The sequence below is a fragment of the Pinus tabuliformis genome, chromosome 3_2, assembly GCF_031772625.1.
Source record: "Pinus tabuliformis cultivar Carrire ecotype Pingquan chromosome 3_2, CPIR1, whole genome shotgun sequence".
NCBI classification, from domain to species: domain Eukaryota; kingdom Viridiplantae; phylum Streptophyta; class Pinopsida; order Pinales; family Pinaceae; genus Pinus; species Pinus tabuliformis.
The window spans coordinates 192,445,324-192,468,367 of NC_142302.1; the positions used below are offsets into that span (position 1 = coordinate 192,445,324).

At 41.0% G+C, this 23,044-nt stretch overlaps 1 protein-coding gene across 1 annotated transcript in view; it reads left to right on the forward strand.

The window, feature by feature from the left end:
- Nucleotides 1-23,044, forward strand: part of PGM (phosphoglucomutase) — a 119,649-nt gene that overhangs the window by 75,898 nt on the left and 20,707 nt on the right. Inside the window, exons 11-13 of the mRNA XM_089416121.1 lie at nt 15,535-15,613; nt 15,776-15,840; nt 15,916-15,983. Of these exons, the coding sequence (XP_089272247.1) occupies nt 15,535-15,613; nt 15,776-15,840; nt 15,916-15,983 (212 nt within the window). The remainder of the gene's footprint in view (nt 1-15,534; nt 15,614-15,775; nt 15,841-15,915; nt 15,984-23,044) is intronic.

Consider the following 23,044-nt stretch of genomic DNA (forward strand, 5'->3'; position numbering starts at 1 on the left):
GAGAAATGAACCAAGTTGGATAGTAAATCTGAAAAGTGCATCTTTATTGGGTATAAGGATGGTTTAAAGGGTTATAAGCTTTGGAACCCAGTCACACGGAAGGTTGTGTATAGCCGAGATGTGGTGTTCAGAGAGGTGAAAGATGTTATTAAACATGAAGTCCAATGAAAGGAACTTGAGAAGATAGAGTTGGAGCTAACGGAGGAAGAATCAAACTCTACAGCAGAGGAGGAATCAGAAGATGAAGAGCCACAAACTCCGGTTGTGAGAAGATCAGTTCGAGAAAGAAGGCAGCCTGAAAGGTATAGTCTATCTGCTTTCTGTTCAAATTTTGCTTTATCTATTACTGACGATGATCCTAGAACTGTGAAGGAAGCAGTAGATTCAGAGGATGGAAAACTCTGGAAAGAGGCCATGGTTGATGAAATGGCATCTTTGTACAAAAATGAGGCTTGGGATCTGGTGGAGTTGCGGCTGGAAGGAAACCCATTGGCAGCAAATGGGTGTTCAAAAAGAAGACAAATGCAGAAGGAAACGTGGAGAAATACAAATCTCGGTTGGTAGCAAAAGGTTATTCCCAGGTGCCGGGAATTGATTTTGGTGATATTTTTTCTCCTGTTGCCAAGGTAACTTCTATTAGATTACTTTTCTCTGTTGTTGCTGCTTTTGATTTTGAGGTAGAACAGATGGATGTGGAGACAACATTTCTTCACGGGGATCTGGAAGAGGAAATCTACATGAAGCAACTTGAAGGCTTTGCAATGAAGGGTAAGAAAGCACTGGTATGCAAGTTAAAGAAGTCTCTGTATGGGTTAAAACAGTCACCAAGGATGTGGTATTATAAATTTGATACATTTATACGGGGACTTGGCTTCACCAGAAGTAAAGCATATCACTGTGTGTATTTTAAATTAATTGGTGACCGTGTTATTTATTTGGTCTTGTATGTGGATGATATGTTGCTGGTTGGAAATGACAAAGAAATTATCCAGGATTTGAAGACCCAATTGTCCTCCAAATTTGACATGAAAGATCTTGGTGCTGCAAACTATATTTTGGGCACGGAAATTAAAAGAGATCGGGCAAAGAGGAAGCTCTGGTTAAACCAAAGGAAGTATGTCGAGACAATATGCGGATGTTTAATATGCAGGATAGTAAACCGGTGAAGGTTCCTATTCCTGTAGGTGTGAGGTTATCTGCTGAACAATGTCCCAAGACACAAGAAGAGGAAGAGGACATGTCCCGTGTTCCATATGCAAGTGCAGTCGGTAGCCTGATGTATGCAATGGTCTGTACTAGACCAGACATTGCACATGCAGTGGGAGTATTGAGCAGGTTTATGTCAAAACCAGGAAAGGAGCATTGGACAACAATGAAGCAAGTTTTCAGGTATTTGCGTGGCACTAGTGATTATGGTTTGTGCTACCAAGGAAGATTAGGATTGGACAAAATGTTGGATATTCGTGGCTTTGTTGATGCAGACTGGGCTGGAGATCTGGATCAGAGAAGATCTACAAGTGGGTATGTGTTTAACCTATTTGGAGGTGCAGTCAGTTGGATGAGTAAGAAACATTCTGTAGTGGCACTATCAACTACAGAGGTAGAATACATGGCAGCCACTCATGCAAGAAAGGAAACAGTTTGGTTGCAAAGATTGTGTTCAAGTATGGGGTTAGTACAGGGAGCTATAAGGATAGACTGTGACAGCCAAAGTGCAATTTTCTTGGCAAAGAACCCCGCATATCATTCAAAGACAAAGCACATTGATGTTCAGTATCACTTTGTGAGGGATATGATAGAAGACAAAAAGGTGTTGCTTGTAAAGGTGGACACTTTGAAGAATATTGCAGATGCATTGACAAAATCTGTGAGCTCTGAGAAGTTCTCTTGGTGTAGAGAGACAATGGGCATTTTAGGTCTGGAAAATTGACTAAACTCTCTTGTGGCCCTCTGTGGAAAGAAAATGACAAGTGGGAGAATGTTGGGTTGTGTTATATTCTTTTCATGTAGTTAACAAGGGGTTTGAGGGGCACTCGTAACCCCACTTTATGGGGTCCGGGGCAGCGCCTCGGAAAATTTTGGTTTTGGACCCTATGTTAGGTTGGGCGGACCCACCTATGGTTTTGTGCATGATTTTCGCACATGTTTTTTGGACGTGATGGTTTTCGGTCCATGGTATTAGACGCGACGGTTTTCGGTCCATGGTATTGGATGCTTCGACATGTATAAATATGTATTATAACATTGAAAGGAACATAATGAAAAATCAAGCTGGTAGTCTCGGTTTTGGGATCCAGGGGAAAATCTCTGTGTATATGTGCTTTATGTGTTCTGCTCTTGCATTATTTATTTTCTGTGTTTTAGAATTGGTATGCAGGTAATTTCTGTACGGAGTTAAAACTTACAAGTACATTGCTGCTAGCATGGCCTCCTGTGAGGCAGTCTGGTTGCAAAAGCTCTTCAGTGAGCTGTTTGGATTTACATTGGATACCACCGCGTTTTTGTGTGACAACTAGAGCGGGATCCGTTTATCAGAGAATCCCATATTTCATGATTGCTCCAAGCATATCAATATTAGGTACCACTATATTCGAGATATGGTGCAGCGAGGAGCAATAAGGCTCTCCAACATATCGGTACAGATGAACAGGTCGCTGACATTTTGACAAAGCCCCTAGGAAAGGTCAAATTCTTGATTTTCCAAGAACGACTTGGTGTCGTTCAGAGACCCTCTTATGAGGGTCGAGTATGATGTATTGAGCTTTGGGAGCTCCAGGGGGGCGCGGGGTACTTCTTGGAGCGACATGTGACCACAGGGCGACTCACCATCCCCTGGTGGTGCACTATGTATATGGTAAAGGTTCGACCTTCCCCTGTGACACCCCATGGTGATTGTGGAACATGATGATTAGTTCTTTTGTGGGCTAGGATGATTCGTTCTCTGTGGTGACTATCGAGCAGGATGATTAGTTCTCCATGGCATCCACTGGACATGATGATTCGTTCTCCTGTGGACAGGATGATTAGTTCTCCTGTCGAGGCATCCTACCGATGCAGTCTGGGACTCATGCGAAGTACCTCTCATCTGATCAATGAGCAGGGAAATTAGGATAGGGACCATAGTAGTACTATCGATGGACACATCACTGTATCTACTGTACTCCCTATTCTAGGATGACCTCCATTGATCTGGGATCAATGATACTGATTTGGGATCAGTGAGAGTGGTTCACACTCTAAGATTGACTTCGGGTCAGTGGAGGATGGTATGATACATCCTCGATCATTTCTTCTTCTTCATAGTTCGAGCAGAGCAAAGCTGAGTAGAGCAAAGTGGGGTCAAGCTGTACAAGACAGTGCATTTGATGGATGAATAGCAGTGACAGTTCGACGGATTGCAGATGAAGTTCTCCCTAGTTGAGAGGCACTGTTAAAATTGGCAACTAGGGCCAAACTCCATGTGGATCACCTTATTTATGGCTTCTGATATTCTTCCTAGATTCCTCTCATCGAGAGGTGTAGGATTGATCTAAAGATCATCCGATTCCGATAAGTATTTATGGAGATATGAATTTATTTTGATTATGGACAAATTGTCAAGGTCGGCCAACAAACTTATGTAGGCTCAGAAGCCCAACAATCATGTCTATTCAACCTCAACTTTTGCATATAAATACAAGGAGCATTCTCCTCATTTGGACGATTCAATTCACTCATTTTCTCTCTCTCTCTCCTATGCATAAAAGGAGCCTCTCTCTCTCACACGTGTGGCGGAAACGAAGACGTCCTAGGGCAAGGAAGACGCAGAAAGAAGGACGCTAGGGTAGCAGGTCATCTCTTTGACCAACGTTGACCAAGCGTTGACCTTCCAGAAGTGCGGATTGGGTGTGGTTGCCTCTCCTAGGCAGGGCACAATTTTTGGCACGAAAATCGAGGTGATCTGACCTCTGGTTTGACCGGTGTTGACTGCCCTAGTTTAGGGCTGCAATTTGACTTCAGAAATCTACAAATTGACTGAACTTTTGGGGCTGTTCAAGGGCTGTTTCTTTAGGCTGTTCGAGGACAAGTTGACTGGAAATTGACCAAGTATTTTAGAGGTCAATTTCAGCTAATTTGACCAAGTTTGACTTTGCTGATCTAGGGTTTGCTGCTGCTGATATAAAATTACAGAATTCAGATTTTGTACTATTTCTCTCTGCTGAACTATTGAAGATAAAAGAAGATTTGATCAAAGGGTTTCCGTGCATTGGGGTTTGTCCCTGGCTAGCCACTACATCTTCTGTCTCTTGTCTTGAATTGTTTTCTGTTGATCATTTAATGTTCTATCTGCACTTTACTTAATGTATATGTGATTGCTAATCTGTGGCTAATAAGAAGAAAAATAAGTAAACTGCTCTAAGCATAGAACATACCATAATTTAACAACTTCACTTCGTCACGATGCCCAACATTACACATCATGCTGCACCTTATCACAATGCTGTCACATCTCATACTGCTGTACCTTCTTTAACTGCATCATGTACCATTGCTATCCCATGTGCCATCGCTGCACCATGTTGCCACACTGCTGTCCCATGTGGCATTGCTGCACCGTGCTGCCACACTGCACCTAATGTGCCATTGTTGCACCATGCTGCCACACTGCATCACTGTTAGCACTGTTGTGCTTGCACTTCTGGTTAGGGCATGTACCATTGCCCTTAACCCAACATACGGTCAGCAAGACTAGCCCTCTAGTGTTGCGGCCAACCTTGGAGAGGCTCCTCCCATGCCACATTATCCTCTTAAGGGTCTGTCCACCTCAACACATCCCTAGAATAACTCCAACAACCTGCTATGGCCTGCGTCCTAGCTTGCTGTAGCATTCGGCCTCCTCAACGTGCCCAAACAGTCACTTATTACTCAGCCTAGTTGCCTGCCCTCTTGGCACTAGAAACAACTCTGTTTCAGCCTTAAGACAGTCACCAAACTCGGCCTCTTGTAGTAGACCTCTTCCACGGTGTTCCTTGACCCTTTCTGTTTGCAGTTAGGGATTGTATATGGCCTCCTTGATTGCATCTAGGGCATATTAGAACACCAACTTGTGGCACTTGTTGGACTGCGGCTAGGGCTTGTAGAGACCTCCTCTAAACAGCGTATAAGTTTTCCTTAGACAGACTATAGAAGGCTTCTCCTAGCACCGTAGATAAACCCTCCTTCACAGCGTTAAAGCTTCTCCTTTAAGACTACGTTAAGGTCTCATGCTAAGGCTCTTTTCCTTCTGCGTTTAGGGCTTCCTCTCTTAGACTTCTCTTCCACTAAAACCCAAAACAAGTGGAGTGAAATCAAGAGTGAAGTGTATATGAAATGACTCTCAAGTCACCTCCTTTTATACTAGCATACATGGGGGTTATTTGGTTGTTAGCCGACCTTGACGATTTGTCCAATAACACAAATAAATTCATATCTCCATGAATACTTATCGGAATCCGATGATCTTTAGATCAATCCTACACCTCTCGATGAGAGGAGTCCAAGAAAAATATCAGCTGCCATAAATAAGATGACCCACATGGAGTTTGGCTCTAGTTGCCAATTTTAACAGATTTCTTTTTGAAGATTGCCATGAAAACACTCTCGACACACATTTGATGAACCTCACTTATGTGGGAGGTAGCTATTGATAAAATCATTGTGCCGAGAGGCCCTCAACAACTTGGTATGGTGGATATGTTGTCACATAGCATTAAATAATGCTAAATTAAAAAATAATAAAAGATTACTTTAAAAATTAAAAAAAATACAAGTAGGCTTTAAAGTAAAAGAAAATATAAGTTGGCTTTAAAGTAAATTGAAATTTAAAAATTTAAATTTGAACTAGAACTAGAAAAGATTGTTAAGTTTACCATATGTCCCTAATAATAAGAACAAAGATTTACTTTTGAAAAAGAAACGAGTCTTCTTTAAAGTAAACAAAATACTAGTTGGCTTAAAAATAAATTTAAATTATGTTTTTGAGTTAGAACTAAAAATAGAAAAGATTGTTAATTTTACCATATGTCAATAATAATAATACCAAAAATTTACTATTAACTATGAGTTGTGTTACCCACCAAAAGTGGGTGACCCTACAAGAGAAAATTTTTCTCCCATCATCTCTTCTAGTCGGCCAGGCAACAACCCCTGCAGCCACCACTAGCTGAAGACGATGTGCCATACATATCTCTGCCACCTGCATTAGTCATATGTCTTCTCACCCATTTCACAAGAGCACATGAATGAGAGTGGGCTTCCGAACAAAAGGTACTTTATTCATTATGCAATTGGGTGCTTATGCTTGTTTTTATTTGGGCATTTGGCATGGATTATAGGGCGACCTGGAAGAAGAAATGGTTTTGATTGTGGTCTTGTTCCCTCACCTTAAAAGGGGGGTCAATCTTCAATCCTAGTCTAGTGGGACCTCTCCTAATGGCCCAGTGGGTAGAGGGAACTGCTTGGGAAGCCCTGATTGAGATATTGTGTTCCATCTATCCCTATTCCATACTTAACCACTTTCCCTCTTACATTATAAGCTTTGTATCCCACCTCCATTCTTTGGGGTCAATTGACCATTGGTTCTCTAGGATTTGGCACCCATACATGCCTGGGTAGGGCGCTGAAATTGGCCTTGGGAAGTTGATGTAGCTAAAAGAAAAGGAAAAATGATATATGGGCACAAGAAAAATAAAGGAAATAATATCAAAATACAAAAGATGGTCGGGACATACACATTAACATGTGGGCAAAGGCCTAGCATGAACTCTACCTCACCCCTTATCGCCATCACTTGGTTCTTGAGTGAATTATTTATCCTATACAACATGAAAGGTTTAAGGAACCCTTGCATGTCCCAACCCCAATGGGCAAGGAATTGCCTCATCATTAAAGAGGATACAACTACTATATATCATACAAAGAAAGCTCTAACCCTTTGAGCTACATGCAGTAAAGAAAAATCAAGAAAAAGTAAAAGGCGCAAATGAGGGGTGGAAAAACAATGGCTGGGTTGGTAGCTCATGCATCCATGATTGCTCCCTCCTCACATCTACACACTTAGGATGTGGATCCCCATCATGCTGGTCCCTTTGACCAAGGCACTTGGCCATGGGATCTTCTCCCCTCCCTTATCATCATTGTTCACATAACACCTATTGATTGAAGGGTGGACTGAGAAAATGTCACTTCCCCTTTGTTGGCTAGAAACATCTAATAGGGTTGTCCTTTAGCCACTCCTACCTAGGGAGGTAACACCATTGCGAGTTCAAAGGCGTAATTTTGGAATGGAAGTCTTATTTGAAGTGTTAAATAGCCCATTAATTTGAAGCTTGGTCCACTTAGGTGCAGAAATGATCATTGTACCTATTGATTTGTTGCTTGCTAGAGTTTATGATGTGATCGTTAGATGGTTCCACAACTATGACCCGGAAACATAATTGTTGCCTAGGCCTCTAGAGGAGCATATTGACACTCAGTGGTGGAGCGTTGAGAGCCATGGGTCTTTGAGCAGTAGCAACTTGACGTTTACACCCCTGGACACTAAGATTTTCTACCACTTTGCACACTATTAGACGATTCTTTAGGATGTCATACACGGGACCCAATGTGCCCATGGCCGGCCTCAACACTTTAGAGATATGGTAGCTGATCCAGAGCCCAGATGAGGATGGTCTCACCTTCTGAGACATGGGAGGGCTTGTAGCACTTGAAAATCCCTCAACATTGGAGCAAAGATGGGCACTTTGCCTTGATGGAGACCCAAGAGACCACATTCTGACCCCCAAGATGAAATTTGGGGCCCATAGAGAGATTTGACAAAAATTTGAAGGCCAACCTTCACATCATGTTTTTATAGTGTTTCTACACCACTCATGGCACCTTCAAGCCTCAATGTAAGCCTTGGAAAGCTCCACGCATGCATGACATCAATTATTTCAGCCCTGCAACTCACACGTGTGGGAAAAGCTTGATTTTTTTATTATTATCTTAAGCTAATAGGTCGGCTTGTGACCTAACTTGTCATTGTGGCATATTTTATCGTTTTAGGGGCTTTTAGGCTAAAAAGAACATTAGTCTCCATCATATAAATAAGAGGAGAGGATCATTTGTAATTCATCATCACTTGGATTTGATATTTTGGCCTCTTGAAATTTTGTCGCCTTCTCTTGTGGAGTAAATTGGATCTATGAATGAATTTTGACATTTGGAGCTAGTCATTTGTCTTTAGAATTATTGTCTTGGATCAATGGATGGAATTTCATGCATTTTATCTTGTAAGTGAGCATTTTGTTGGATAAATCTTTCCTTCATGTTTGAATTGAATCTAGGGTTTTCTATTGTGCCCTAATTTGTTGAAAATCTATTTGGTGGATTCTAGATATCATTATTGCATGCATTACTCATGAATAACATGTGAATTATAATCTTAGTGGTGAACTTTGATAATCTCTCCCATGAGAATTCTTGATCCATTACATAGGTAATCGCTAGGGTTTTTGATGATAGGGCATCAATCATCCTTCCTCAATAACTTTTAGCTATTCAATTAACTCATAGACTCCATTCTCCCAAGGAACAAGGCACTGACCATCCTTTGGTGGTTGATCAAATCATTCTTCATCCATAATTTTTTCTCTTTTCTCTCTTACCTAATTCAACGGATTTAAGGCCAAACGATCAAGCTAGGGATTGGTGCGAATTCCTATGGAAAAGGAATTTCTGGAGTTGGAGAGTCTAATGCCAATAGGATAGTGGATGCCAAACAATTCTTCCTTTTGGTAGGCATTCACTTTAATGTCGTCCATAAATTTCTTTTCCCTAGTTACAAGCCCTAAGCTAACCCTAGTTTGTTTCTAGCTTCAACTTGGGGGCTTATTTGAGGGTTTCATGAGCCTTTGTCTTGTTCAAAATCATTGTTGGAAACCCTTTCTCCTTGCCTTGACCTTTGGCCATCCCAACACTTAACCTACTAATCAAGCCCTAGGTCTTTTGCCCCATTCTAGTTGTCTACAAGGAAAGTGAATTGCCTTCTATTCATAAAGGGGATGTGAACCTAAAATTTAGTCTTTCCCTTAGAGACCTCTCCGTGTTACCTCATACCTCAACCTTAGAATATCTATTATAGGTGACTGCATAATGGGACTCCCATCGGTGAAATTCTGTAAAAAGTGGGGTTTTGGCTGTGGTGACAATGGGAAAGTACCTCGTTGTTGTCTCTTGGTCTAGTAATAGCTTTGTAAGGTACCCATCTCCAAGGCTTGCTAGATTTTGCGACAATAAGTTGGTAATGGAAATAGGGAAAAAAGGGTCTACTTAACTAGATTGTTATAAGAAAAGTAATGAATACTTATTTATGTTCATTCACACATAGAGACACACATAGAAGAAAAACATTCACACATAGAGACACCAGGATTGGTTGGAGACCCAGGGAAAAACCCACTATGGGAAAAACTCTTTCAAATTCTTCTTCTTATTAGATTGCCATTGAATGATTCAATATAGTACAATGATCCATATCTTCATCCATACATCTATCCAACAAAGTCAACTAAATAGTATCATGAGATGAATCCAACAATAACAATAATCAAAAACCCTAATTTAGGAACATATAGTCAATTGTCACTGTCTATAGTCAATTGTCGAATTCTGCAGTCAACGGGCGAAAACTTTGGTTAATTGAAAATTCAACCTTTAGGTTCCAGTCGCAGGGAAGATGTGTCATGCATGCGGCTGAAGGCTTCGATTGAAATTTCTCAATGACATGCCTGCGATTGTAGTCGAAATTTTTTCATGACATGCCTGCGATTGAGACCCAAAACCTTAAAAACAGAGATGCGAGCTTCAGACCCAGCAATTTCAGAGTTGCCAACCAATCTCCACGAACTTGCCTCAGACCTGTGCGAGCCAACCTAAAGAAGAAAATAGTAGAATGCTCCAAGATAATGTCCAAATGAGGTTGAGGTCACTTGTATGTATAGCCTTCCAAGGGTATCCAATTTGCTTTTGGGTCGACCTGATCAAATATGCACGTGTGGGCTTTAATTCAAAAATACACTTTCTCTTGTCCAAATTAAGCACTTCAATAGTCAAAATTGGTCCTCTCGAAAAGAGGAATCTCGTCCCATGGTTGGAATTTGTCACTGAGCTGCAAAATTAACAGGAACAATCAACTCCATCGCCCTATACATGCAACTGGGTATTTCCTGAACCCAAGGTATCATTATTGAGCTCATTTGGGAGAAGATTTCACTGGGGAAGTGAAAGATGGATTGTATGAGTGCCTTGAGCGCATGGTCCTTGATGAGAGTGAGCAGCTAGAGATACACCAACATATCACTTGTTTCAGTAGAGCCACAGGTACCTTCGACAAAAACCTAGCAAGGATTGCAAGGGAAGCAGATGAGCCAGGTAAACAATTTCAATTTTCAAATTCTTATTTCGTTAAACTGTTTATAATTTGAAAGTTGGATATAATTTGTTGAACTAACTCATTACACAACTATGTTTTTTGCAGCACACTGGTGGGAGGCATTTGGTAGCCAGTGTCCTCAATTGCAGAAGTTTGCAATCCGAATTTTGAGTCAAACTTGCAGTGCTTCTGGGTGTGAGCACAATTGGTCTGTCTTTGAGAGGATTCACATGAAGAAGAGAAACCGTTTAGAACAAAAATGGTTAAATGATCTAGTCTTCGTCCAATATAACCTTCGGCTAAGACACAACCAATTGCTGAACAAAAGACCTGATATAGAGCCCATTGTGTTGTAAGATATTAATCCAACCTCAGATTGGGTAGTGGAGACTCAACTAACAAAGTTTAACCTTGATGAGGATATTGATCTTGATGTTGATATGCAGTTGGATGCATTAGGGACTGTTCAGTTAGATTCAGATCCACTAGTACCAACCCCAAGTCCTCCACCTGCATGCACTTCCTCTACTAAGTCGCGACACAAGCGTATAGCTCCTCTATCTTAGTGTGCAGCTAATGCTAGTGCTACTACTTCTAAAGTTGCAGTTGGAGATCTCGATGAAGAGTAGGAGGAGCCATGGGTTTCCCTGTCTGACTCCGATTTAGAGTCAGAGCCAGATGATGTTGCCATGTCTAGCAGTTGTGATCAATATATAGTATTTTGTATTAGTGACTTGTAGTCTTGCAATTATATTGTTTTGTTGTAGAGGCCATTTAGAGCCTTCTTGGTTATGTGTTTTTGTTCTGATCTCCATATATTACATGTATTGGACAAGTGCACTGGGTGCCATTTTGATATAAATAATAATAGATATATTCATGAGCATACTTTGATCATATGTTGTATTCTCTCTATTACTCTAATGCTTTGAGTTTGGAAACATGAATGAAAACCTTTAAAATATGTTTTTTCGTTAAATATTTAATGTACTTTTTACAAAGATCGAGTCATTAGAATCAACTAGTCCGAGTCGATTCTGAGTCAGAGTGGACTCTCGGCCAGTTCCGAATCTGATTCCGAGTTTTAAAACATTGATGATTGGCTTGACCTTAGATGGTTGCTAGCTCAGTGCTTTTCCCTTAGGTGTTGGAGATCTCTTGACAGTTTGGTGGATGCCCTTCTGTTAATTTTATGGTACGTTCTATGCTTGCAACAATTACTTCAATGTCGTATTAGCCCACTTACAATTCCACTTCAGATTTTAACAACAATCACAATAAACTTCAGTAGCAATTACTTAGTATTTACTTATTGACAGTAATTGTAGATAGAACATCATCAACAATGCACAAGAAGACAAGCCAAGACAATGAACACAGATATTTAGGCTAATGCCAGGGCAAAACCCCACAAGGGGGAAAACCCAACCAATCCTTCTTATTGATCAATATCAAATGTTCAGCAGAGAGAGAAGATCCAATTTAGTACAATGATGACAAAGTCAAAGTCAAGACTTTGACTATCCAAAGAAAGATGACCAACCAATATCCAATGCCTAAACAAGAAGCCCAATCTGATCCGAATCAACCTCTGTCAAAATCTGTAATTTTGATATTTGTCAGCAGCAGTCAAGGTGCCCTAACAAGTCAATGCTAGTCAAAGTCCATTCAAATTGTCTCCAAAGAACTCGGTCAAAGCAGAGAGGAACTCGGCTTCTTGAACAGATCAAAGTCAACCCAAAACAGAGAAGAAAACCAGTCAAACTTAGCTCAACAGTCTGCTGTCAAAGTCTGCAGTCCACCCTGTGGTCAACGGTGGTCAACCTGCTCAAAATTTCTCGGATTGTGTGCCAAAAGCTGCCGCCTGCTTAAACAGAATATTTAGAGTCAAAATTGAAGTCAAACAGGGCCAGATTCCTCTTGGTCAATGCTGGTCAAAAGTGGCTGAACAAAAAAGTCAACACAGAAGATAAAGATGCCTAGAAAATCCTTCGCACATATGGAGAGAAGAAGCTACCTCAGATGTACGAATCAATCAGATGATAAGAGAGAAGTAGCTGTGATGAAGTGCCAAAATGAGGTGATCTTTAGGCGTATTTATATGAGACGTGGGGTCAAGAGTCATGTCTCTTCACTAATGTGAGCCGACTTGTGGAGGGGAGGCCAACTTGAATTGTCCAAAGGTGCCATTTGTAGGTGTGCGAAAATTCCAATTTTCCAAGTGAAGAATGATGCCATCAAGGGTGTTCTATAGGTGTAATGAGCTGTCGAAGGAGGGGCTTCCAAGTGGGGGGATTAACCCCTAGTTGCACTCTTTAACACCCTCATTATAGCCCCATGAAGGATCCACTTGCTTGGAGAGCGCCCTACCTTGGATGAGGAACACTATGTAGCTTGGAGGAGGGCTTTAAGCCCTAGTTGGGTTGGCATGTGGTAGATTGGATTCTTTTTTGAAAGATTGGAGATGGCTCAAGGATGCTTGGGGTTTCGACAATATTCTTGTTGGGCCAATTGACCTAATGGAGTATATTGCCTAGGAGAATTGATGGAGTCCGTGGAGGTTTGTGATGGAGGGATGTGGATTTGCCTTGCATAACCATGTCACCTTGAACCATTATTGTGCATGAAATCACCTTGGATCATGACACATGTAATTTAAAGTGTAGGATCTCAATTGTGTTGGCTTACAAGTGCTTATTGTAGTTTGCTTGTAAAGGCTAAGGCCCACATTGTATTATTTGCCTCCCTTACCTCTCATATAAATAAAGGAAGGAGAGAGTCTTTTGATTCATATATGTTTGTTCACTTACTTGTATTCACTATTGTGATTAGATGCGACTTGGAGAAGAGTGTGCATTGGCCTCTCTTTCTCTGTCACTTGAGTCTTCACATGTGCTCTTTTTCTTTCTCGAGCTGCTAGGGTTTCTTGGTCGTCTTGGAGTATCTTGAAGGTCTAGGGCAATGTTGCACGAAGCGGGAGCGAAGCGGAAGCGTTTTTTGGAAGCGGGGACGCCGAAGCGTCATTTTCCAAAAATCTAGGAAGCGAAGCGTCCGCGGAAGCGTCTGCTATATATATATATATATATTTTATATTTTTTTGCATTTATACTCAAAACAAACATCCCAAATACCAAATTAATTGTAGAAGACATGAAAACATGCATATTTTTGCATAAATCAAGATAGATATAACATCCATTGTACATTAATGATCTAGAATCTAGATTCTTCTCCTCTTGTCTAGCCTTTGCCTCTACCTCGATTGTCTAGGGATATTAGTCAACATTGCCCAATTTTGATCAAACTACCTAATTCAAGACTTAAAATATGGTAGAAAAAGCTTAACATGTTTGATCGATGATTTTGACTTGATTGAAAGGTAATTTTTTGCTAAGGGCGTGCCGCGTGACAAAGGAGTTCAACAATTAACACCACCAACACCAGGGTACATATAGGGCTTGGTGCTCTTGATTAAATGCTAATCGCATACCTTCATACTTGATATAATCTAATGAAATGCCACAATCCCATTGATCCTGAATACCTGAAAACTGTTAAGTCTGCTGAATTTTGAATAGGATATGAAATTCTATTTTCTCCATATGAAGTCCAATGAGGCTGGAACCACTCTCAAAGATTCTGAGTCATTTCATGGTAATGTTAAAAATTTAAGTAAAAGGATGAAAATGAAAAATAAAGGAGAATGTCACTTTTACTTTAAGAATTTAACATTACCATGAGGGAGCATCTGCTATATTTATATTTTTTTTTGCTTTCATTTGTCACCCTAACCCAAGGTGGACCCACCCCCAACAAGCAAACTCACCTAAAATTTAAAAAAAATTGAAAAAAAAAAACGATTTTCTAAATGCTTTTCTGGAAGCTTTTCTGGAAGCGTACAGAAGTGTCTGGGAAGCGTCTGGGAAGCGCCTGGGAAGCGTCTGGGAAGTGCCGTACGAAGCGCGCTTCGGCGCTGCGGAAGCGCCAGCGCTTCCAAATTTCCAGGAAGCGTCTAAAAATTTCGGAAGCGCGCTTCCGGCCAAGCTTCCTAGGCGCTTCCGTACGGGACGCGCTTCGGGGCTTGGAACCGGGGGGGGGGGGGGCGCTTCGTGCAACTATGGTCTAGGGTTAAGGTTTATCCCTTGGAGATTAGGATTTTGTGATAAACCCATAGGGTGGTATTGTGAAGAAGAGGAGAGGACATCTTGCCTTGGAGGATTTGTTGGAGTGCTTCTTACATATTGAATCTTCTTGGTTGCTAAGGTTTTGTTGATATGCCCTAGCCAGGTTTTGGAGAGCTGGGAGGATTTGTACCAGCTTTGATAGAAGGCCATATTATGCACATAAACTTCGTCTTCAGCATATTAATGAAGTTTCCAGTTGTCTAAAATTTGTGCAATTTCCAGATTTGATTTTCAGCTATATACATTATTATTGCATTGTTTGTTACAGCCATATATGTCTTATCGATTTGACATAAATAAGATGACAATTGTTAAGCGATTTGACATCTAACTGAAGAATATAAGGGGATTATTTTACTGCTGTGAAGGAACACTTTCAGGTCTAGTTATTAGCTGATAAGTTGCCCTAAAAGGGCTGAAGCTTACTACTTTTGTTTGGTATCTTTTCTCCTTGAATTGTAAGGAAGTTTGGGCTATTTGGAAGTGAAACATTGTACTCTTTCTGCTATTGTTTTGTACCTTGTTTTACAGGAGCCCTAAGGCTGAAAATCCACAGGGGTAAGATCTGAGAAACCTTCTTGGTTGAAGGTGAAATTTCTGTTTCGCATTGAATTTTGAATTCCAAGAAATTTCCACATGAAACACTTTTGTAGATCACATTCTTTGATAGACTTCAGGCAAAATTTATGGCCACTCACGAACATTATTACAATTACTGTCTTTCTTTCCATTTTTACCATCAATGTTTTAAAATTTCACACTAATGGATTTGCATTGTTCCTAAGTTTTTTGATGTGGTGTTGAATAACCGACTGTTTGGATGTTCTTTTAGAGATTTTGGGGTGTTATACCAAGAATTTTTGTTTATGCATTAAAGCTTTGAGTTATAATTTACAGCACCCAATTCTATGGATGTAGGTTCAAATTCGATGCTATGCATGCCATAACTGGTGCCTATGCAAAGCCTATCTTTGTGGATCAACTTGGAGCAAATGCAGTAGGTTTAACCTCTTCTTCTTCTTTTTTATTAGGGTATTTTAATTTGCAAGGTAATATTACAAAGAGCTTCGAGTGATTTTTGAAAACAACTTTTGACTGGCACAAATTTATATAATTTTCATCTTACGGAGGATTTTTAAAATTGGTGTATTTTTTGTAGGATTCTATATCCAATGGAATTCCTTTAGAGGATTTTGGGAATGGACATCCAGACCCCAACCTAACGTAAGTGCAAGCCAATTTATTTGGAAATTTGAAGGATGGAATATAAATTACTAAAGGCTGTTATGTGCTACACAGGTATGCTAAGGAGTTGGTAACTATTATGTATAGTGTAGACGCACCAGATTTTGGAGCTGCTAGTGATGGTAAGTATCTTGTATGGTGCAAAACTGTGGTGGCTTATAAGCTTTAATAGAACTACGCTAACTGTTAAGATGGGTTTTTTATTGTGTTTGGTTTTACAAGTCTCTAATTCATGTATGCATGATATATATGATGTAAATCTGTAACGAATTGAAACTTATCTTGTGCAACATAGTCAATTTCTTTTTGTTGGCAAATCCCTTAGCTAATTAAGTGGGCTTAACTTTGACTTAGATGACATGACTAGGGTATTTCTTCCATCATATTCACCTGGCCTCATCTATTTGCCCAAGAAAAGTATTTTTCATGTAAATGTTTATATATTTTGTATTAACAAAATAGATATTGTGGCCAAATCCATACAGTTGATTTAAATAAGCAAAATTGAGAGTTGATAGCATAGATATAAACTGTGTCTCAACCTTGAAGCTGACTCAAAATTTGGACTTTGTTTTTGTTTATGCTTAATGAATTATATTCAAATTTACTAATAAGAAGACTGATAATCCTTCCAACTAGAAACAAGTATCTACAACACATTCAGTTACTTGGGGGGTCGTGTTCCATTTTTCATGATGATGCTTCAGTTACTTGGGGGGTTGTGTTCCATTTTTCATGATGATGCTTCGGTTACTTGGGGGGGGGGCTGTGTTCCATTTTTCATGATGATGCTTCTGAGTTCCCATTCCAGCTTTTGGGGTCAGGAAGAGTGATTTGTTGATTTCCAGGCTGTGCCATCATCATGTTGCAAAGCTTAACTACCTTATCATGCATTGCATCTGAGAAAATATGAAATGGTTTTGCTACCTTCTCTTATGGGGCAGCTCAATCCTAGTTTCATTTTCTTATTGTCTCAATGCAACCAATTGTTCCTGCATTTTGTTCCAATTACCCGTGTCAGCCAACTCTCCTTTATGGAGGGTGTTTGTGGTTCTTTGCATATCAGCATTTTGTGTGAAAATTTCATCTATCACAGCACCTGGAAATTATTTTTCTAATTGTTAATTTATTTAACAATTATCTGCTGTCTGCTACAACGAATATCAAATAATTCACACTGATTTTCACAAATAAACTGCGGAAGAAAGTAGCGCTGGAAATTGAGAAAATCAAGCGCACACACATAAAAATATGACAATTATTTTTGGACAATTGTCCATGGAAAGACCCAACTTGGGAAAACTGGTGCAACAGATGAGGGTTTTATTATTAACCAGAAGTGAAATCTTGAGTACAATTTGGATGCACAAACTGGCAATCCACTATAGGAGAAACTGGCCACAAAAATTAGTGAGACAAATTTTGTCTCACCTGATATTGATCTAGCGTTGAAACTGGCTCTGAATGGGCTCCACGAAACCCCTGCGTCAACCTCTGCGTCAAATCTATGTAGGCACTAGAACGCTCTGCATAGAACTGCAACTGATCAAGCTGTCTATCCAATCCAACCTTTGAGAATGACCCGCTGACACCTTTCGGAAATCTTCTCGGCCTCCAACAACTGAATCGATCCTCTGTCTGGGCAAATCGAACTCTGCCTCTTGAAGCTTCTGTGTTGCCTCTGCGCAACCTCACTCAAGAAACTCGACCCTCTTGTAGCTGACTCTCCGGATCTAGAAAAGCTTCCCTCCAGACTCACGGTCCCTGCCCCTCACTGTTTCTGGTTCGATCTCCGACTCTCAGCAATTGTTGCAGCTCTCTGGAAATCGATTTGCCAAGGAAATCAAACTGCTCAAGTGTCTTCAGTGTATTCTCCAAGTGCCCATCGACTTCTTATAATCCTCTATTGGAGCACCAACGACTAAGATTAAAACTCAATCAAGGGCTAGGATCATATCAGAGTCGATCCGTGTGAGTTTCTAGAGAATTCTCACCTTGACTTAATTAATTATGATTAATTAACCAGTTTCCTAAGTTTAGATTTATGAAACTTAAAAAAATAGGTTAATAATCTAATTAAGCCTTCTCTAGGTGGAATTTCCTGAAACGATTTTTGGGTTGTGGAGATCTCATATATTCTAGCCTCTCCACCAAGTTTCGTGACTAGAACACATCCGATGCTATAAAAACTAACACTCCCTCTTAGCGGGGACTGTGTTCTAATGCTGCAAACCTTTCCACAACACCCTGTCTCTGTATCATCCTTTTTCAGGCTGTTGATGTCTTACAAAAGACTCTGTTGGAAATCACTGCGCTGCTCCCTCAGTCACTGCGCTATTCCCTCTGTCACTGTCCATCAACCACTACGCAACTCTGATGCTGTTGACACCATTGTTTTAAGATTCGGCCAGCTCGGAACTGCCTCGGCCGAGTTGGTCCGAGCCGGGAAAAAAATTTCAACCCGACAGAAAATTCGGTTCGGTTGGCCGAGTTATCACTGACCTGGCCGAGTCATAGCATGACTCGATCGAGTCAGTCATAACTTGGCCGACTCGGTTGGATTCGTAACTACTCGACCGAGTAGCTGATAGTGGCCAGTGAACCATAAAAATACGCCTTTTTTGATTTTTTTTTTTTTTAATTTTTCTAAGTGTGGGGCACTCCAAAGGGGTTTATGAATTAGTTTGCTGGTCTTTGGGGTCCATTCCCCTCTCCCAATCCCTAGTATTTGATCATATTGCCCTACTAAGGCTATGCTATTCATGGTAATGTTAAATTAAAATTCTTAAAGTAAAAGTGACATTCTCCTTAATCTTGATTTTCATCCTTTTACTTAAATTTTTAACATTACCATGAAATGACTCAGGATGTTTGAGAGTGGTTCCGGCCTCATTGGATTTCATATGGAGAAAGTAGAGTTTTAGATTTCATTCAAAATCCAGCAGACTTATCGGTTTTTCAAGATTTCAGGATTGGGGGATTGCAATGTTTCCATTGAATTTTGTCATGTATTAGCGTATGGAACTCATATTTAATCAAGAGCACCAATCCCTCTATGTACCTTGATGTTAGTGACATTGGTTGTCGAACTCCTCTAGGATTCGCTCCCAAACTGTGAGCTTCTGAAAATGTCGCTCCCGCTCCCGCTCCCAAGTAACACTGAGCCAGATGATGTTGGCAACTCTAGCAGTAACCAATAGTACTGGTCACAGACTTTTGTTGTAGAGGCCATTTCTAGCCTCCTTGGTTATGTGTTTTTGTTTTGATCTCTATATCATCATTGTGTATGTATTGGATAGTGCACTGGGTGCCATTTTAATATAATGGATATATTCATGAGCCTACTTTGATCATATGTTGTCTTCTATCTATATTCTAATGCTGTGCGTTTGGAAACATGAATGAAAATCTCTAAAATTATGTGTTTTTATAAAAAATAAATATTTAATGTATTTTTTACAACCACCGAGTCACTGAAATCGAGCCGACCGAGTCAATACCGAGTCGGAGTCGGAGTCGGAGTCAATCCTCGGCCGAGTCGGAGTCCGAGTCAGAGTTTTAAAACATTGGTTGACACTGCTATATTACTATCAACTCTGCATTCACACTGCAACTCCCTCTCATCTGTTGCTGCTGCAACTGCAACAACTGCAACTAAGAAGCATCCACAATACTGAATCAACTGTGTTCAGTATGACGCATCTGTCTCCTGAGCATCTGGCTGCTACTAGCCACTACAATGTCTACCAAGGAATCTGCGTTGCTGCTGACTCTGCACTGTGCCACTTTGCACTGCTACCAACATTGCACTGCGCTCCTCAACACCTGACTGCTACTAGTCTGCAACTGTCATCCTGGTATCTGACTGCATCTTTGACATTGATCCAGCCTACTTCTGAACACTGTGGGCCCTTGTAGCAAGGTACTGATCCATGAGGAGGACACCTCAAGGATCCTGTCCAATCTTTGCAGTTATGTACTACAACTCCGTGTCGCCCCACCTCACTCCTAGAGGTATGGCTGCCATCACAACGAAGTCTTCCTCCAACCTTGAGGACAACTTGTCTATCTCGGTAGACAATGCCGCCTGGTCCTTCTTCTCTTGCTTGTCCTTCTTTCTGAGAGGACACTGCGTGCTGTAGTGACCAAGCTCATCACATCTGAAGCACTTGACCTTTGACATGTCCTTCTTCTTCTTTTGCTTCTCCTGCCCCTGATTGGGACCCTTAGATGCTAGGGCCACATTCTCTTCTTCCTTCTCACTCTTCACGACCTTGCTGCTTCTACTGCTGATGGTGCTCTTTACTAGAGCTCGCCTCAACTCTGTCTGATGTAGATTGGAACACATCCTTTCCCATCCATGCAAAGTGTCTTTGCCTAATATGCTTTGGACAAACACTTGCTAGTCCTCCAAGACACTATTCAGTGCCAATCGTACAACATTTGTGGGTTGGGGTGCTTCCCCAACAGCTGGCAATTGATCTCAGACCTCCTAAATCCGAGTGAGGAAGGGATCTATGCCTTCACCCTTCTGCATCTTGATGGTTCTTAGCTTCTCCTGGAGAAACATCTTCTGCTACTCGAAAGAACTCTGATATAACGTAGAGAGAGCTACCCACATTTCCCTGGCAGTATTCTTGCCAGAAATATACAAGACTATATCATCTCGAACTCCATCTAAAATCATCCGCTTCGCCTTCGCCATTTCCTTTCTGTACTCCTTCAGTTGATCCGCATCCTGGGGTACTGCTACAACATTGTCCACATAGGCTTTCAGGCCATATTCATCTAGAAGGAAGGACATCCTAGCCTTCTAGATGACATAGTTGGAGGCTTCCTCCAACCTATCCCGATCTCTAAGCCTTGCTGTGGCCATATCTGAATCTGGTCTGGGAACTCCCTCTTCCTCTACTTGGCTGCTGCTCTGCTACTCGCACTCGCTCCTAGAATGTGCAGTTCTACTAGCTGCTACTACCACCTGCAACTGGGAAAATCAGATTTCTTGGCTAGATACCCCCTGAAAGAAATCTCCCTCTGTGTGTGGCATGTGCAATTTCTCTTCCACTTGACTCTGATTTTGCTGCTGCATGTTGATTTGGGGTAGCATCAGATGTGCTCTAGCCACGAAATTTGGTGGAGAGGTTGGGGCACATGAGATCTCCAATTAGTGTTTGGGCAAATTTTAAACAGTTCAGGGGATATTAAAATAATTAATATTTTTAATGGAGTCCCTAAGTCTAAACTTAGAGAAATTAAAATTTTAATGTGAATTAATATGAAACTGTGTTAGAATGGTCCAAAAGACATGGATCAAGCCAGATCTAATCTTAGCCGTTGATTAGGGACTTAATCTTGGCTGTGGATATGTCAACGAGAAAAGTATAAGAGGAGGCTTGAGGGTCACTTGGAGAATACACTAGAGTGATCAGTCATTCTATTCTCTAGAGTGGGGTTTGCTAAGAGAGATAGAATCAGTGATCAGAGTTGCAGCTGAGGGGCATTGAATACAGAGAGACAGAGAGGCAAAGATAATGCCGGGAGAGCAGCGCAGTAGCCGGGGAGAGTGATGCAGTAGCAGCCAGAGCTCACGCAAGGCCACGTAGAGGTAGCTGGGAGATGCACAGAGCCTTAGAGAGGCCAACGTTGTTGATGCAGAGGGCCAGAAGACTGACACATGGCCTCCTAAGGTTCGCAGACCCATTCAGGGTGACGCAGGGCCTCCTAAGGTTGATGCAGACCCATTCGGGGTGACGCAGGGCCAGCGCTGGGCAGAGAGGGGCTAACGCAGTCCAAAAAAGGTAGACAATGGGGTTTCTGGGGCAGATTAGAGTGGAGGAGCTGCCAAAGGATTATTCGGGGTTTCAGCCAGGAGATTTGTCTTAAACTGATAGGTATTATTGCCAAGGAAATTCTCTGTTGGGTAGGTCAGTTTCGACACTCAGATTGTACTCTGATATTGCTTAATAAGAAAACCCTCAGATAGCTGCACCGGTTTTCCCACATTGGGTTTTTCTGGGGACATTGGTCCAAAAATAATGGTGTCATTTGGTGTGATTGTTTCTGTTTCCTTTAGTTGTTGATCTGTAATATGTTGAGCATGCACTAGTGTTTATTTTCAGTATTTACATTGTAAATAACTTGTTAACGGAACAAGTAGGTAGGAATAAATCAGATAAAGTGCATGGAGGGTTTCTAACTAAGTAGGCTTAGAAACTTCAACACTGCAAAACCCTTTGCATCCAACTAGAAATCTACTCAGCAAAAATCTAAGTTGTTGTTGCTCCCTATGATTGCTAGAATCACTAGCCTGGGAAAATCGACTTTTCTGCCAACCTGCAATTGAAAATCAAACACCTGCCCCAACAATTCGAACTGCCAATCTGGGTATCGCACAACCTTTGAGAATTTCAGCCTACTTCTCCCTCTGAACAACGAAATTCTCTCCTGCGCTTTTAAGCTTCCCGATTGATGATCACTCACGCTTTGATCCCATGTGAAAATATCATCTATTACAACAACTGGAAATTAATTTTCTAATTGTTAATTTATTTAACAATTTATCTGTTGTCTGCTACGACAAATATCAAATAATTCACACTAATTTTCACAAATAAACTACGGAAGAAAAATAACACAAGAAATTGAAAAATCTAGCATAGCACACACACATAAAAATATGATAGTTATTTTTGGACAATTGTCCTTGGAAAAACCCAACTTGGGAAAACCGATGTAGCAGATGAGGGTTTTAACTTTTGTTATTAAGCAACAGTGAAATCCCTAGTACAATTTGGATGCACAAAATGGCAATCCACTATAGGAGAATTTGGCCACAAAAATTAGCGAGACAAATTTTGTCTCACCCGACACTGATCGAACTTCGAAACTGGCTCTGAATGGGCTCCACAAAACCCCTGCATCAGCCTCTGCATCAAATCTGTGCGGACACTAGAAAGCTCTACCTGGAACTGCAACTGATCAAGCCGTCTGTCCAATCCAACCTCTGAGAATGGCTCGCTGGCACCTTCTGGAAATCTTCCCAACCTTCAGCAATTGAATCGACCCTCTGTTTGGCCAAATCGATCTCTGCCTCTTGAAGCTTCTGCCTCTGCGCAACCTTACTGAGGAAACTCGACCCTCCTATAGCTGACTCTTCGGATCTGGAAGAAATTTCCTTCGGACT